General features: G+C 37.5%; 1 protein-coding gene across 1 annotated transcript in view; it reads left to right on the forward strand.

Moving 5' to 3' along the window:
• The window catches only part of CF2H8orf34 (chromosome F2 C8orf34 homolog), a 402422-nt gene that overhangs the window by 87434 nt on the left and 296253 nt on the right, over positions 1-18735 (forward strand). The window contains 2 exon segments of the mRNA XM_047842390.1: positions 6744-6875; positions 9832-9960. Of these exon segments, the coding sequence (XP_047698346.1) occupies positions 6744-6875; positions 9832-9960 (261 nt within the window).

The following is an 18735-nucleotide window of genomic DNA, read 5'->3' on the forward strand; positions in this document are numbered from 1 at the left end:
GTTTAACTTTTTCTTTGCCTATTTGGATGCCTTTCATTTCATTTTGTTGTCTGATTGCTGATGCTAGGATTTCCAACACTATGTTACACAACAGTGGTGAGAGTGGACATCCCTGTCGTGTTCCTGATCTCAGGGGGCAAGCTCTCAGTTTTTCCCCATTGAGGATGATATTAGCTGTGGGCTTTTCATATATGGCTTTTATGATGTTGAGGTATGTTCCTTCTATCCCAACTTTCTTGAGGGTTTTTATTAAAGAAGGATGCTGTATTTTGTCAAATGCTTTGTTTTTATCTATTGACAGGATCATATGGTTCTTATTCTTCTATTAATGTTGTGTATCCAATTGATTGATTTGTGAATGTTGAACCAGCCCTGCAGCCCGGGAATGAATCCCATTTGATCACGGTGAATAATTCTTTTAATATACTGTTGAATTCAATTTGCTAGTATCTTGTTGAGAATTTTTGCATCCATGTTCATCAGGGATATTGGTCTGTATTCTCCTTTTTAGTGAGGTCTCTGGTTTGGGAATCAAGGGAATGCTGGCTTCATAGAGTGAGTCTGGGGGTGCCTGGGTGGCTCAGTTGGTTAAGCACCTGACTTCAACTCAGGTCATGATCTCATGGTCTGAGGTCAAGCTCTGCTTTGGGCTCTGTGCTAATAGCTCAGAGCCTGGAGCCTGCTTCTGATTCTGTGTCTCCCTCTCTTTCTGCCTCTTCCCTGCTCTCTCTCTGTCTCTCTATCAAAAATAAATAAACATAAAAAAAAAGAATGAGTTTGGAAGCTTTCCTTCCATTTCTATCTTGTTGGAACAGCTTGAGAAGGATAGGTATTAACTCTGCTTTGTTTTTTTTTAATTTTTTTTAACGCTTATTTATTTTTGAGACAGAGAGAGACAGAGCATGAACAGGGGAGGGGCAGAGAGAGAGGGAGACACAGAATCTGAAACAGGCTCCAGGCTCTGAGCGGTCAGCACAGAGCCCGACGCGGGGCTTGAACTCATGGACCGTGAGATCATGACCTGAGCCGAAGTCGGACGCCCAACCGACCAAGCCACCCAGGCGCCCCTATTAACTCTGCTTTAAATGTCTGGTAGAACTCCCTGGTAAGCCATCTGGCCCTGGACTCTTATTTGTTGGGAGAGTTTTGATAACTGATTCAGTTGCTTCTCTGGTTATGGGTCTATTCAAATTTTCTATTTCTTCCCGCTTGAGTTTTCGTATTGTGTGGGTGTCTAGGAATTTGTCTGTTTCTTCCAGGTTGTCCAGTTTGTTGACATATAATTTTTCATAGTATTCTCTAATAATTGTATTTCTGTGGTATTGATTGTGATCTCTCCTCTTTCCATTGGTGATTTTATCTATTTGGGTTCTCTTTCTTTTCTCTTTGAGAAGGCTGGCAAGGGGTTTAGCACCCTCGTTTATTTTTTCAAAAAACGAACTCTTAGATTCATTGATCTGTTTTGTTTTGTTTTGTTTTTGAATTCTATACTGTTTATTTCTGCTCTAATCTTTATTATTTATCTTCTGTTGGCTTTGGGGTTTCTTTGCTGTTCTGCTTCTAGTTCCTTTAGGTATGTGGTTAAATTTTGTATTGGGGATTTTTCTTGTTTCTTAAGATAGGCCTGGATAATAATGTATTTTCCTCTTAGGACTGCCTTTGCTGCATCTCAAAGGGCTTGGACTGTCATGTTTTCATTTTCATTTGTTTCCATATATATTTTTAATTTCTTCTTTAATTTACTGGTTGACCCATTCATTCTTTTTAGTAAGATGTCCTTTAACTTCCATGCATTTGGAGGTTTTCCAAAATTTTTCTTGTGGTTGATTTCACATTTCATAGCATTGTGATTTGAAAATATGCATGGAATGATCTCAATTCTTTTGTATTTATTGAAGGCTGTTTTGTGACCCAGTAAGTGATTTCTTGGAGAATGTTCCATCTGCACTTGAGAAGAATGTGTATTCTGCTGCTTTTGGATGAGAAGTTCTGAATATATCTGTCAAGTCCATCTGGTCCAGTGTATCATTCAGGGCCCTTGTTTATTTATTGATTTTATGCCTAGATGATCTGTCCAATGTTGTAAGTGGAGTATTAAAGTCCCCTGCAATTACTGTATTCTTATCAGTAGGACTGCTTATATTTGTAATTAATTGATTTGGGTTTGTTCAAGTTGGGGGCATAAACATTTACAATTGTTAGCTCTTTTTGATTGATAGACCCCATAATTATGATATAATACCCTTCTTCATCTCTCATTACAACCTTTAGTTTAAAATCTAGTTTGTCTGAAAAAAGTATGGCTACTCCAGCTTTCTTTTGACTCCTAGTAGCATGATAGATGGTTTTCCATCCCCTCACTTTCAGTCTGAAGGTGTCCTCAGGTCTAAAATGAGTCTCTTGTAGACAGCATATAGATGGATCTTGTTTTGTTTTGTTTTGTTTTTATCCTTTCTGATACCCTGTGTCTTTTGATTGGGGCATTTAGCCCACTTGCATTCAGAGTTATTGATAAATATGGATTTAGTGTCATTGTGTTATCTGTAGGTTTTATGCTTGTGGTGATGTCTCTGGCCCTTTGTAGTCTTTTCAGAATCCACTCACAGAGTCCCCCTTAGGATCTCTTTCAGGGCTGGTTTAGTGGTCATGAACTCCTTCAGTTTTTGTTTGTCTGGGAAGGCCTTTATCTCTCCTTCTATTCTGAGTGAGAGCCTTGCTGGATAAAGGATTTTTGGTGCATATTTTTCCTATTCAGTACATTGAGTATTTCCTGCCATTCCCTTTTGGCCTGACAAGTTTCATTGGACAGGTCTTCTACTACCCTTATGTGTCTACCCTTGTAGGTTAAGTCCTGTTTGCCCCTAGCAGCTTTCAGAATTCTCTCTTTATCTTTGTATTTTTCCAGGTTCACTATGATATGCCATGGTGAAGACCTATTCTTGTTAAATCTGAAGGGAGTTCTCTGTGCCTCCTGGGTTTGGATGTCTGGTTCCTTTCCCAGATTGGGGAAGTTTTCAGCTGTAATTTGTTCAATTAGTTCATTTCAAACCTTCTGCCCTTTCTCTCTCTTCTTCTTCTTCTTCTTCTGGAACTCCTATGATACAGATATTATTACATTTCATTGAATCACTTAGTTCTCTAATTCTCCCTTCGTGGTCTAGTATTTTCTTATCTTTTTCTTGGCTTCATCATTTTCCATAATTTTATCTTCTATTTCACTTATTCTCCCTTCTGCTTCCTCCATCCTTGCTGCCACTGCATCATTTATTTTGCACCTCATTTACAACATTTCTTAATTTGTTGTGACTATTTCATAGTTCCTTAATCTCTGCAGCAATAGATTCTCTGCTATCTTCTATGCTTTTTTCAAGCCCAGCTATTAATCTTATGGCTATTATTCTAAATTCTTGATCAGATATATTATTTATATCTGTTTTGAACAATTCTCTAGCTGTCATTTCTTCGTGGAATTTCTTTTGAGGAGAATTCTTCCATTTTGTCATTTTGGTGAGTTTTCTGTCTCTTATATGTTTTAATAGCTTGTTATGTGTCCTGCACCTGTGAGTACTACTGTGAGCATTAAAAAGGGGTCATACCCTCTCCAGGGCCTGGCCCTTCAGGAGGTGTTTTTGGAGTGTGTTGTATGCTGTCTGTTGTTGTGACTCTGGTTGCTTTATCTCCCCAGTCATAGTGGTGGTTTGGACCTTCTACCAGGTGTGATTTGATTTGTTCATTGAAGTAACTCTGGAAAAAATTTTGAAAAGGGGGATGGTGGTGGAAGAAGCCTTATCCCATAGAAAGAAAGAAATGACAGGGGCAGGAAAAAAAAGGATAAATGATCAGGCAGAGAATCAGAGAAACTATACAGCTTAATCCAGAGAGAGAGAGAGAGAGAGAGAGAGAGGAAAATAAAGAAGGAAACACAGAAGAGATGCAAAAAGAATAGATTAAAAATGTCTACTTAAGCAACAACCAGAATAGAGAAGGGAAGAAATAAGAGGAAGAAAAGGAAGAAAAAGTATATATATAAAATAAGAATTGACCAAGAATCAATTAAGAAAATGCAAAACCACTGGACCAATATCTGATGGTGTCTTGGAACTGGTGGCTGCCCTGGTCTGGAGGAGGGGCCTTCTGGTTCGGTCAGTGTCAATCTTGCTCTGTTAGACATGCAGTTACCAGGCACTGAGGGATGTGGTTTGGTATCAGTGGGTGCCACATCTACTGTGGGCCCGTTTTCCATTCCCTGAAGCCCCACCTTGTTGGGGATGGGTAGAAAAATGGAGACATCCGAGTCTCTTCTCCCCAGACCACCTGTCCCAAACCACTCTGTTCAGGCTGCCCTCACAGTGCCGCGCGGGTGTGAGCGGGCCAGTTTGTCCCACTCCACAGTCTCCCGTGCCGCCCAGGTGCTTGGCTGGGATTCAAACCCTGATGTCTTAAAGGGTCCTGTTCTGACCACCCTGGTTCTGGGGTAGTGCCACTCCACCAGCCAGCCAACAAAGAACCTCTGACTGGCTGGTGCCTGCAGGGTCTTTTGTCCTTGGAATGTCTCTATACCTTCTTCTCACAGCACTCAGGGTAGGGGACTGCTCTCTCCCAGTGTGCCTCTGAGCTCACTACCAAGCTCTGGGCTGGCTCCCCTCCTTCCCAGGTGGGTGTACAGGGCAGCAGGCCCCAGTCTGGAGAAAGCCCTGCAACCCTGGGATGAGTTAGAAATTGGTTCTTCCTCCATTTTGTCTATTCCTCAGTTCATGGTTTTTCTTTTGTCCAAATACAATCCTATACTTCCAAGCCTCTCTTTCTCTTCCTTTTGTCTCCCCACAGAAGGGGATCCCTCCGCTCCATGCCTACTCTGCCCATTTTATCTCTCCCAATTGACAATCACACACCTGTGGCCTGCCAAGTTGTCCTCATGAGTCTCTGGAGATGTTTCTGTCACTCTGTAGCACGGATTCCTAGAATTCCAAGTCTTCTGGCTTCAATACTGCTGTTGTTTGAGGGACGAGGGAACTTCGGGTCCCCCTACTTCTTTTCAAAAATTTTAGAGCGACAGAACAAATCATGACTGCTACTAAAATTTCCATTATCAGTTGAATTCTATGGGTCTCTGCTACACTCATGAGTAACTTTATGTTTCATCTTGTTTTTCAACTGACGAAATAAGAATAGTATCATTACTAGATTATTTATGTTAATGTGGATTTTTCTCCTTGTCTGTAGTGGAAAAGTAAAAAAGCCACAAAATATAATGTGCCATTCCTCCTTTGTTCTTTTTAACCTTTTTCTTTGTATCATAAAATTATGTATTTTATGACCAGGATCCTTTTTCCTTTAGCCATATTGCATTAGAAGATATTACATTCCACGGTGCCTCAGTGGCTCAGTCGGTTAAGTGTCTGACTCTTGATTTCGGCTCAGGTCATGATCTCACCATTTGTGAGATTGAGCGCAGCTTCAGCTCCTTCTCAGCATGGAGCCTGCTTGGGATTTTCTCTCTCCCTCCCTCTCTGCTCCTCCCCATCTCATGCTCTCTAAATAAATATTTTAAAAAAAGAAGATATGGTCCTAGGATGTACACAGAAAGACAAATTCTCATTGAATGACAGAAATAGATGTAAGGGGAAGTATCATGGATGCCTAGAAATCTTCCAATTTCCTTCTGATTTTCTTTTGTCTTATTCATATCTGTGGAAATACATCTGTGTTCTGACAGACCACAGACCAGTATTTCTGTTCCTAGAGTTGTAAAATGGCTTGGCTTCTTTTGGTATTCAATGGCATATCGGAGGTGGAAAAATTAGGTAACAACTAGTTTAGTAAAACCTTAAAATATAAATTTGAGGAATCCATATAATGTTTCATGATGTCTAGTTGGTATTTACAAGTGGGTGGCTAGAGAAATATTGATGAGTCATTCATAAAGCTAAGATGATTTGACAACTTATATATTTAAACAAGAGAGTAGAAGGAAACTCTAAACTCTAAGGAAGATCACATAGATGAAAGAAGATAGAGAAGCAGTGAATGAGACAGAGTAGGAGTAGTGACATAGGGGATATGGAGATGAGGAGAATGTTGTGCCCTGAGAATAAGAAAAAAAAAATATTCCATAAAGATAGGTATGTCTAAAAATATGAAATGCTTTGCAAAGATGTCAAGAAGGGTGAACTCTTGGAAATATCATTTAATTTGGGAATTGGTATGACTTGGACCACCTTTGAAGGGGAGCTGTGACTTTCAACAAAATTGGCTGAATTACTTTCTTGAATAGAGAAGTGGAAAAAATGACTGATGCTAGAGAAGAAATGTGGGTGACTGTTGGTGGTTTAATGTATCTTAGTGAATAATGGATAGGGTAAAATCAGATGAGTAAAACTTACTTAAATGTTTAGTTGTTTTTATTTACTTTAGAATACGGTGCTTTATTCCATAATACCCATTTAAAGAATGTTATTTTAAGTATTGGTAATCTATGCCTCAAAGAGTGTTTCCAGAAGCCTTTCAAAGTTTAGCATGATCTTAATCATTTCAATATACAAATTGAATCATATCAAATTCAAAACTAAAATTTAAACAAGAAATATTTTTGAATATTTGCATTAGTTTTGATGTGAGATGACCTATAAGTTTTGCGAGGTGTATCTAATTACTTCATGGTTTAGTTTTTGATCAAACTTGGAAACACTTATTATTGAGTGTATGTATACAGACACGAATATATATTTTGTTTGTTTTAACAGAACATAAAGGAACAAGAAGGGATTTCAGAAGCTATGATAAGCCTTGGCAATTAAATGCAAAGAAGCCTAAAAAGTCAAAAAGTGACCTCGCTGTGTCTAATATTTCCCCACCGTCGGCAGAATCCAAATCATGTAAGGAATTTTGTCATTCAAATGTTACTTAATGTAAGTATGTGTTACTAACAAAATGAAGAAAAGGTAAGAGTTGAAGCCTAACTTTTTATCTGATAATTCTGGCTATTAATCCTAATGAATGTCATGTTCATTTTAGCAGTAACATTGAGCTTTATTTATATATATCTACTCACTCATATTCTCAAGCATGTTTAATTGGTTTAGAGCTTTTTGAGTATAATATTCTTTTAAAAATGTTAGCTGCTTGGAGCAGCTTCCTTGCCTGTTACAGCATTATATCACATTCAAAGCAACAGTAACCCTATATTTAATAGTCTATAAAAACAAATTAAATCTTTTAGAGTAGAGGGGAATAAAGGAGTTTTATATTAAAAAAACTTAGTAAAATTTTAAATGTTAATCCTTCTTTCTTCTGTTAGTCCCCTCAGATTCTACTTCCTCAAAAATAATTTATATATTTTCATACCCTTTGAAATAGTTTGCATCTTTTATATCCTTTTCTTTGTACAGACTAGCGTATAAAATATGTGTGAGTTGATTTGCTTTATAAAACTGGTTTTAGACTATACGCATTCTTGAGCAATTTGTTTTTATTATTTTAGAATATACTGTGGATGTATTTTCATGTTAAACTTAGATCTAAGTTATGCTTTTTAATGAATACATGCCGTAGCATGCTGTGAATGTGCCATAATTTATTTATTCCCCTGTGGAAGGACAGTTAGATTGTTTACAGAGTTGTGCCACCACAAACTCTTCACTGAAATAAATGAATATCTTGCAATTTCTGATAAAGTAAACAACCTTGTACATACATATATAAGTATAGGTGTTCTCATTTCTTCATGATAATTTACCAGACATAATAAGATCACTGGGTCAGAGGTCAGTATATTTTTAGTATAGTAAATATTTCAGATTACTTTTTTTTTTAAATTTTTTTTTCAACATTTATTTATTTTTGGGACAGAGAGAGACAGAGCATGAACGGGGGAGGGGCAGAGAGAGAGGGAGACACAGAATCAGAAACAGGCTCCAGGCTCTGAGCCATCAGCCCAGAGCCTGACGCGGGGCTCGAACTCACAGACCGCGAGATCGTGACCTGGCTGAAGTCGGACGCTTAACTGACTGCGCCACCCAGGCGCCCCCAGATTACTTTTTTAAAAGGTAGTAGGAAAAGTATTTCAGAAGTCTGAGATTACCTTTGCTGTAGCATTACCATATAAATATTTTAAAAATTATTTCATTTTATTTTAATCAAAAAGAAAATATACATGGTTTGAAAAGTAGTATTACAGGCTTCTAACATGGAGCCACTTTGAATTCTTTCAGATGTTTCAGAGCTACACAAGTTTACATATCAAAACATACAAGTTACTTGCACAGTTCCCTTTTACTTTTTAAATTTGAGGCATCAGCTTTTGACCTCCTTGTAAGATTTTGTGACTTCAGACCTCAGGCCCACCTCATCCCCCAAATACAAACATGCAGATATTTCAAATGTTGAATATATACTCCACATCGATATTATTATGGCTATATTAATTGGTCTTTATTCCAACAGAGACATAGATGTCCAACTATTAATTTCTTTCTAGAACTAGTAATTGTTTTATTTTTGTATTTTGCTTTGTTTTCTGTGTATTCCTCACTAATCCTTCCTCAAGCCTTGCCTTAAAGTACTGAATACTCAGTATGATCAAATTCATCAAGTAATCCTAACTTTGATCTTATTTTATTTTATATTTTATATTTTATTCAATAAAAAAAGTAGAGACCTCTCTTTTACAGCCCTGTGTCCTCTTGCTCAAATTTTGGCTTCTTGGTTTTGAGCCTTTTTCTCAACTGTCTTCTGAGACCATCCTTCTCTGCTATCCTGAAGATTCTCTTTTCCTTTCTCTTAGGGAGGGTCACCTATTTCCTGAATCCTAAGTCTTTCCACTTTGGGGTTTATTTATCCATTTTGTTAGAGAATCTCTACTACGAACTTTCTGAAAAAATGACTGGAAGATAAATGGTTTGAATCCTCACAAACTCTAAGAAGTAATTTTCAGTTGGAAATATGAAGGAATTTCTCCTGTGTCTTCTAGGGCAAGAGTGGCTATTGAGAAGTCTGATGAGAGTTTGATTTGCTATTTCTGTCTCCGAAAGCTTTTCAGATCTTTCTTTATTGCCCCTGTTATAAAATTTTGCCTTGAATTGAATTGAATTGATGTCTTGAATTGTTCTGGACATTTAATGGATCCTTCCAATCTGAAAAACAAGTTTTTATATCCTATTACCTTGGCATTTGTCTTCCTTGATTGATGCTTTAGTGTTAACTGTTATGAAATGTTCACCTTTTTGGGCATCTCTTCTTGGCATTAGATTTCAGTATCCTCTACTTTGCTGAATCCAGTTACCACTCCTCAGTTTGCTTTGCATCTTCCAAAAAAGATTTGCTATCTCTTGTCTAATAATGTCTTCTCTTCTTGTTCAACTAATTATTTGACAAAAAAATCTTTAATCTAATTTTAGTAAGAATTTGGGGGAAGTGAAGCTAGATGTGTTCAGTCTTCTGTTTTATCAGAAGATAGTAAAATTTCTTAAAAATATTTACTAATTGCTAATGAGGAAGTTAGTAATTATTTTTTAAGCTGCTAAAACATTATATAAAACATACTTTGCTTGTATATTTTCCCTAAATTATAGAAATTATTGGTTTTAAATTAGTACCCGAATTTTCTTTTTTTTTCTTAAGTATTGTCATACTTTCCTTTACTAGTTCAGTGAAAACATTTCTTAAAACCCAGCTTTGTAACTTCCCTCTGTTTGCCCATAAGAAAACCATATCCAAAACAAACATTTTTATTCTGTACATTGATCTTGACACAATCTCTCACATGATGATGAATAGTAAGTTTTTATCATTATGTAGCATGCTTATGGAGTAATCATTTTTTTTAAAACATAGTGCCAAGGTCAGTAGATCATCCTAAGTGGAACTGGCGAATTAAACCAGAAAGTCGTGATTTTGATGAATTGAACCACATCCTTCAAGAGAGCAAGAAGCTGGGAAAAGCCCTTGAGAATCTTTCTCGAAGTAAGTTCATTTACTTGATTATAATTGAAATTCCTAACCAGTATTAAAGTAGAAATATTTATTCCAATTTCCAGTAACCCATTTCCAACATCCTCATTATAATTACATGAGAGCTTGTGATAGTGTGTGTGAGATTGGAAATGAGGATTGATCTTGCAATTTACACACATTCCTGGGAAGACTGGCATATAGAGTAGGAGGAGCTGTAGACACTCCACCCCACCCTGTCTCTTGCCCTTGCTGTTTGACTCCAGTCTCTACAAGGTCTCTGTTACCCAAGTCAGCTGCACATGTAATGGTCTTACTCATTCTTCTCTTTTGAACCTCATTGTTTTATGTCATCCTAATTAGTAAACATACCATTTGATTTCATGAGTTTTTGATGTCTCTAAACCTCTCAGGGTAGCAATGGGGGCAGATTCTTCTTAGAATCCTTTCAGAACCTAGTAACATATTAAAAAAAAAACGATTCTGTAATCCAAGGACTAGGTTAGAGGTTTTGCTCTGCCACTTATGAATAACCCCAGGTAAATCATTAAACCTCCAGTGAGCCTTGGTTCTCTTGTCTCCAGAGTAGGAAGACATGGTCTGTCTCCTTTTGATAGGTGTGAAAGTTTAAAATTACATATTTCAAGTAAAAAACTTTAAAATATTACTGTCATGAGAATAGGCAATCAAATATTTTGATCTGATAAATGCTTTCTATATATGTAGATATACATTTATACCTTGTGGTTTTAGTAGTAGTGGGTTCAAAGTATTCCTGCCTTCCTCGGGTTCTTAAATATCTCTCAATTTTATTTTTTTTTTAAACTTTTTGTCAACGTTTTTTATTTATTTTTTGGGGGACAGAGAGAGACAGAGCATGAACGGGGGAGGGGCAGAGAGAGAGGGAGACACAGAATCGGAAACAGGCTCCAGGCTCCGAGCCATCAGCGCAGAGCCTGACGCGGGGCTCGAACTCACGGACCGCGAGATTGTGACCTGGCTGAAGTCGGACGCTTAACCGACTGCGCCACCCAGGAGCCCCTAATATCTCTCAATTTTAAAATTAGGTGCCTTTAGAATCCCACTAATGCTATGATCTTACTAAAATTTTCTTCTGCCATATGGAATATTAAAAATTCTTAAATAGAAGATAATATACTAGCACATTCTAGTGGATTCTATTTTAGAATCTGTATGTTTCTTTACATAGCACAGTTGTACTAGCTTCATGATTTGTATCAAAGTTAAAATTGCCTGGGGGGATGAGCAAATTGGGTGAAGAGGAGTGGGAAATACAGGCTTTCATTTATGGAATGAATAAGTCATGGGAATAAAACGCACAGCATAGGGAGTTAAAAAAATTAAAATTGTCCCTTGGTATGTTTGGGGAGAAATAATATGTGTATAGAATATATATGCATTTGTATATTGTATATAATTATATATATTTACACATTATATTTTATTGTATTATAATTTTACATATAGAGATTGAGTTTTTTTCATACCTCTTAATTCATAGCTCACTAGAGCCTTTTTTGGATTTTTTGTGCAGTGAACCCACATCACAAGTTAATTTGCCTTATCACAGGGTCTTATAAATTTTGAATTAATTTTTAAAATTTTAATTTCAGTATAATTAACATACAGTGTTGTATTAGTTTCAGGTGTATAGTGTAGTGATTGAACAGTACTGTTACTCGGTGTTCATCATGATATGTGTACTTTTCAATCCCCATCACCTAATTTAGCCCCCCTCCTACCTCCCCTTGGTAACCATCAGCTTGTTCTCTATAATTAAGAAGAATCTATATCTTGGTTTGTTTCTCTCTTTTTTCCTTTGTTCATTTGTTTCTTAAATTACACATATGAGTGAAATCATATGGTATTTGTCTTTCTCTGACTGATTTATCTCAGCATTATATTCTCTAGATCCATCCATGTTGTTGCAAATGGCAAGATTTCATTCTTTTTTATAACTGAATAATATTTCATTGTATATATATATATATATATATGTGTGTGTGTGTATACACACACACACACACACACACACACACACACACACACCACATCTTCTTTATCCACTCATCTGTTGATAGACACTTGGGCTACATCTATAATTTGGCTATAGTAAATAATGCAGCAATAAACATAGGGATTCATATATCTTTTGAATTCGTGTTTTCATGCTCTTTGGGTAAATACTCAATAGTGGGATTACTGGATCATATCAGAATTCTATTTTTAGTTTTGGCGGAACCTGCATACTGTTTTCCACAGTGGCTACACGAGTTTGCATTCCCACCAACAGTACACAAGGGTTCCTTTTTCTCCACATCCTCAACGACACTTGTTGCTTCTTACACTTTTTATTTTAGCCATTCTGACAGGTGTGAAGTGATATCCCCTTGTAGTTTTGATTTGCATTTCCCTGATGATGAGTGATGTTGAGCACCTTTTCATATGTTTGTTGGCCATCCGGATGTCTTTGGAGGAATGTCTCTTCCTGTCTTCTGCCCATTTTCAATTATTTGTTTTTAGTGGGTTTAGTTGTATAAGTTTTTTAATATATTTTGGTATGTCATTTGCACATATTTTCTCCCATTCTGTAGGTTGCCTTTTAGTTTTGTTGATTATTTCCTTTGCTGTGCAGAGGCTTTTTATTTTGATGTATTACCAACAGTTTATTTTTGCTTTTGTTTCTCTTGCCTCAGGGGACCTATCTAGAAAAACTTTGCTAAGGCTGATGTCAGAGAAGTTACTGCCTGTACTGTCTTCTAGGGTTTTTATGGTTTGGGGGCTCACATTTAGGTCTTTAATCCATTTTGAATTTATATTTGTGTATGGGGTAAGAAAGTGGGCCACTTTCATTCTTTTGCATGTTGCTGTCCAGTTTTCCCAACACCATTTGTTGAAGAGACCGTCTTTTTCCCATTGCATAGGATCTTATAATTTGCTATTCGTAGAAATTCTCTGCTTGTGATTTAAGAAGACCTTACCTTTGGCTTTGGAAGAAATAATGATATAGTGAATTTGGCTTATTACTATATTATGTTCATGAAGTAAGTCTTATTCTATTAATATGTCAAAGGTTTATATTAATATGTATAAATCTTACCCCTTTGGACAGAGCCTGTGGCTCTTTATAGTCTCAATTTATCTAAAAACATGAATTAAAAGAAAGATGATTGAATAATGTGCCCAATTATGGCACAGATATAGTATTTTTGTTCTTTAAAATATGATTAATTGCCTTATAGACATTTGTTATATCATTGTTAATTTGTAGGAAAACATTTGGCCTGTCCCTAAAGCTTTTTTATTTGATGTTATTTTTATGTTTTTAGAGAGAGAGAGCACAAGCAGAGGAAAGGGGCAGAGGAGGAGAGAGAGAGAATCTTAAAGTGGCTTCATGCTCAGCGCAGAGCCTGATGTGGGGCTCGATTCCATGACCTTGCGATCATGATTTGAGCCAAAATTGAGTTGGACACTCAACCAACTGAACCACCCAGGCACCTCTAAAACCTTTTTTTTAAAATGTTTCTTTATTTTGAGGGAAAGAGGGAGAGTGCACGCTGGAGAGGGGCAGAGAGAGGGAGAGAGAGAAACCTAAGCAGGCTCCACTCTGAGTGCACAGCCTGATGCGAGACTCCATCTCGTGAACCATGAGATCATTATCTGAGCAAAATCAAGAGTCAGACGCTTAACTGACTGAGCCACCTAGGCACCCCAAAAACGTTTTAATAAAGGACTTTGAGTGCCTTTCAGTTACATGTTTGCCCAGTTGAGTGACAAAAATATCAAGGTTCAAGCTATGGTCTGTCTCAAGAAAACTTGGGTGTGGCCTTTTCTGAGTCCTGTGATCAGAGGCTATTGGAGGGCTATAACAGGGGACTCATTTAATTCTTTTTAAAAAAAATTTTTTAATGTTCGTTTTTGAGAGAGACAGAGAGAGCATGAGCCAGAGATGGGTAGAGAGAGAGGGAGACACAGAATCCGAAGCAGGCTCCAGGCTCTGAGCTGTCAGTACAGAGCCCAATGCAGGACTCGAACTCACAAACTGTGAAATCATGACCTGAGCCGAAGTCGTTTGCTTAACCACCTGAGCAACCCAGGTGCCCCAGGTGCCCCAGGACTCATTTAATTCTTGAAGGAAATATGGAGAAACAAAAATGGCTAGAGGGCAGTCCTTGGTGGGAGAGTAGAAGAGGTGCAGATATGGCACATTATTCTTGGGACAAAGTCAGGGCCAAGGAAGCAATCAGGTGAGTCAGTAGCTCAGCCAGAAATAAGGTGTAATGTTCAGCTTCAATGTATATGATGGAGAATTGCTTTTGTCTTCTCTTGATGATTTTAAGAGGGCTTTAATTTTTGTGGCAGTAGCGGTGGGGGGGGTGGGGTTAGAGAGCAGGTCTTCACATATGGAGGGATTGCTCTTCTCTCCCTTTAAGTGTTTTTGAGTCTCTTTTGGAACAAAATGCTGCTTTCTTGGAATGACCTGACTTTTTGTGATTTTCAATATCTGAGGTTTAATACAAACTTTCTGTCTTCGGCCCAACATGTGACTAACTACTAAGTTATTAGTTTGCCCGAGATGACCAGTGTAAATTAGTAGAAATGCAGCTTTACCGTTTACTGGTGTTTATTTAGCAGTCTGTATGCCCATTATTTAACTATGTAATCACCAGCTTAGTTCTTTATCTTCCTGAAGCAGAATGTCATTAATTCTTATTTGATTTTATAATAGCTTCAGGTTGGTAACTCTTTCTCTAACCTAATCTCCCATCTCTAATGATTGTTTTGCATTGTTTTATTTACTAACACATAGGAAATGGACTTTTTCTTCCAGGCATGGTCAAAGTGATTATTCAGTGTCATGTTATTGTGGACCTTTCTCTCTCCAGTGCCATAGCTGTTGATAGGAAAGTTTGAACATTTTTAGTGATCTCTTAATTTTTGTAGTTTCTGGTAGAATTCTCTCTGGCAAGGTTTGCTTTATCTCAGTTGTACTTTCCAAAAGATGTGACATATTTTGGAAGTGTTTGTTGTTTACCTCAGACTGACAGCAAAAAATCATTTATATCTCTCAAAATGATAGAATTATCTCACCTCTGCAGCTGTCAGCTTATCCAGGCTTCAATTCTCTCTCTGTCTCTTTCTCTTCCTCAGTCTCTCTCTCTCTCTCTCTCTCTCTCTCTCTCTCTCTCTCCTGACAGGATTTAAATAATAACGGGAAAGACTAGGTATTCTCTTCAGTTCGCAAGTGGGAATTTTGTTTCAGTAACAACTGTACCATGCTTTTTTTTCCTGGCTTTTTGCAAACCTTTCAATGTAATGCTTTATCTTAAAGTCAGTCAATAACTGTGACTCTCTTTATGTTATGATTCCCTTAAAAGGTAGATGTGTTAGAAAAACTTGCAGTGTCTTGTAATGCTGCATAGTCATGATATGGTAGGCATAGTGGATTTTTGGTTCCTGGATCCCTCCTTTTGCTGCATTTCCAAATGTTCTTCAAACCTGACTTTCACAATCCAAGAGCCTGGACTCATGCATTTTCCTTCAAGTGTTGGTTTCCATCTGACTTTCAAGTAGTGAGAAAAATTGTTTTTGAATAGGGAAGTTGCAAAGATACAAGACCTTCACATTCCCAAATAATGTATCTCTTTTAGTGGCTGTGATTGAAGGGCCTTAGGGCAGCATCCTTCTCAGTGCATTATATTAGGGCCCATCATCATACTACTGGTGATACTAACCTCAGTCAGTTGGTTAAGTGGTGTCTACCAGCTTTCACCATTATAAAGTTAATACTGTTCCTTTTTGTAGTTAATAAATATCTTAGGAAAGATACATGAAGCCTTCGAAAATATCATGTTTCTTTTTCACACTTTCACCCAGTAATTTCAGCATCTGTTGGTGACTCTTGCCTAGAACAATTATTACTGTGGTTTTCTAAAAGACGGATTCTATCATCCCTTTATTCATTGTAATTCTTCTTTAATGGAGAGAAGGGAAAATGGACTTATAACCACCCCCAATGTAACAGGGGCCTACTTATCTTTGCTTGTGACTGCTCATACTTCTGTTTAATAAATATTTATATATGCATATGGATATTAATGTGGGTATATATGTAGATATGGATATGAGTGTGAGTATAGATATAAGCTTTTTTCTATAGGTATTGATATAAAGAAAATAAAATACATATCCCAAAGTTAATTCATACTGATTTTTCTTGGGAATCCCAAGTGGGCATTGCGCTGTCAGCACAGAGCCTGGCGCAGGGATCCATCTCTCACAGATCGTGAGGTCATGACCTGAGCCAAAATCAAGAGTTGGGCACTTAACTGACTGAATCACCCAGGCACCTCCCAGGTTTGAGTATATCATTTGACCTGCTTCCTCAAATTTCCTCTTTTGTAAAATGAAGTAATTTATCCTGGATTACCATCAAGACCTCTCCAGTTTTCACAAGTCTTTGTTTTAATGATCTATAATTTATATTCCAAAGTTAAATGTACTCACGGCTTACAGATTGTGGTTCCTCCTGCTTGCATTCTTTCTAGCTCTTTGTTATCCTCACTCTTGTTCTTCCTGAATTGTGACCTTCAGTACATTGGAGTGTCTGCAGTATATTTGCACTTCATTCTTTTTCATCTTTTTTTCTTGCTTCCCCTGCCCATACTGAACTATGAGCTTGTGTCACCAATATTCTTGTTCCCTGTTGTTTCCATTCTCCTGCTGTGTCTCTGTGTGAAATTCCCATCTTGGCGTAAGTGCTGCAGTCTTCGGTTCTTCACCAGTAAGGCTGAGAGCTCCAAGGAGAAATGGCAGGGTCCAGCTGAACCCTACATCTAGATTCTTGATTTTCAGCACAGTTACTTATCTTGGTCAGTCCCTCCCTTTCTCCACTGTTCTGCAACTATGAAAAACCCACACAATAATCTTCACACCCATATTTATTCCCTGCCTCACTGTTTTAGCAATTAGCTTGCCTCCAGCTTCATAGAAAAACTTAATTGTAAAATGTGTAAAATGTGTTCCCCTCTACCCATCTGCATACGAAAATACATCCACATCTATCCTGCCCTTCTCAATGGAGGAGTTGTTCCTCTTGTTTAAGGCTAAGCTTTCCACCCATGATCTTGATCCCATTTCCTTCCCAGTCCTCTGAGATCTGATTCCCATTAATCATTTTGTCTTTTCTGTATGTGGAACTCTTTCTAATTCCAGTCCCACTGATGCTGGTTTTATGATGCTGGGAAAATTTCTTAACTTCTCTGTGTCTCAATTACCTTTTCTGTAAAATTGCAATATGTATCATTAATTATGATTAATTATGATACATAATAATTGCTAATTAAATATTAGGTATTATATTTCTATTACCGTGTCACAGATGACCACAAACTTAGTGGCTTTAAAAAAATACCAATTTACTACCTTATAGTTTCTGTGGCTCGGGAGTACAGGCGTAGGTTAGTTGAGTCCTCTACTCTGCGTCTAGGCAAGCTGAAATTAAGGTGCTGGTTGGTGCTGCGATCTCACCTGAGGCTTCGGGGTCTCTTTCTACGCTCATTCAGGTCATTGGCCAAATTTAGTCCTTTCTGTTGTAGTACTAAGATCTCTGTTTTCTCATTGGCTATTGGCCGGGGATTGCTCTTAGAAACAGAGGCCATTCTCAGGTTCTTGCTTTGTGATCTTCTGGTAATGGTAGTTCACAACTACTTCTTTGAATGCACTGAGGATCATCTCTCTGAAGCTTGGCCTTCTTTTAAAAGGCTCATTTGACTAGGTCAGGGCCATCCAAGATAACGTCTCTTCTGATTTACTCACTGAACCAGTTAGTAACCAAATCATGAGAATGATATCCTTTCATACTCATATTTATAGTCCCACCATGCAGACTCAAAGAGAAAGGAGTACACAATTGTGTACCTTGGGGACCATCTTAGAATTCTGCCTACCACATATATTATAAGTGTATTACTGCTTATCCCTAATATCCTGTAACATGCTCCAGCTGAGCATGGTCCAACAGAAATGTAATGTGAGCCACATTACATTTTATATTTTCAAACAGGCACATTACAATAAAGCAAAAAGAAACCTGTAAAGTTAATTTTAATAAAATATTTTATTTAGCCCAGTGTATCTAAGTTATCCATTAAACTTGTATTCCATATTAAAATTATTATTGGGATATTTTTTTCATACCAGGTCTTCAAAATTAGTTGTGAATTTTAGTTCACGTCACATCTCAGTTTGAACTAGCCACATTTCGAATATTCAGCAGCCACATGATGAGTGGCTACCATTGGATACCACAGCTGTAATTAATGTTAAAAACAAACACCCATGAAAAATCTTCTCTTGAGTTTGAGTTACCTCAAGACGTCAGAATTTCTTCTTCCTCTTTGATACAAATTTTCAGAAGAAGTGATGAACACTCATTATCTCTGCTTGTTTCTCCTCCTTTCTCCCCTCAGTGTGGCTCTGTGATTGCACCTATCATTCTATTGAAACCTTTCTCACTGCGGTCACCAGTTGAACCCAGATGGTCAAACTGAATGAACACTTTTCCAGTCCTCATCTTACAGAATTGCTCTGGTAGTTTTAACACCATTGGTTATTCTGTCTGTCTTCAGACTCTCAGATCTGCTTTCTGGGCCCAGGCCCTCATTTGATCTTCTCGGATGCCCTTCACACCATTTCTTACAGGTTTCACTCCGGCGCTCCTCTGTCTTCCTGGCCACTTTGAATGCTGTTCCCACAAGTCATCCT

This window comes from Prionailurus viverrinus, chromosome F2 (assembly GCF_022837055.1).
Source record: "Prionailurus viverrinus isolate Anna chromosome F2, UM_Priviv_1.0, whole genome shotgun sequence".
NCBI lineage: Eukaryota > Metazoa > Chordata > Mammalia > Carnivora > Felidae > Prionailurus > Prionailurus viverrinus.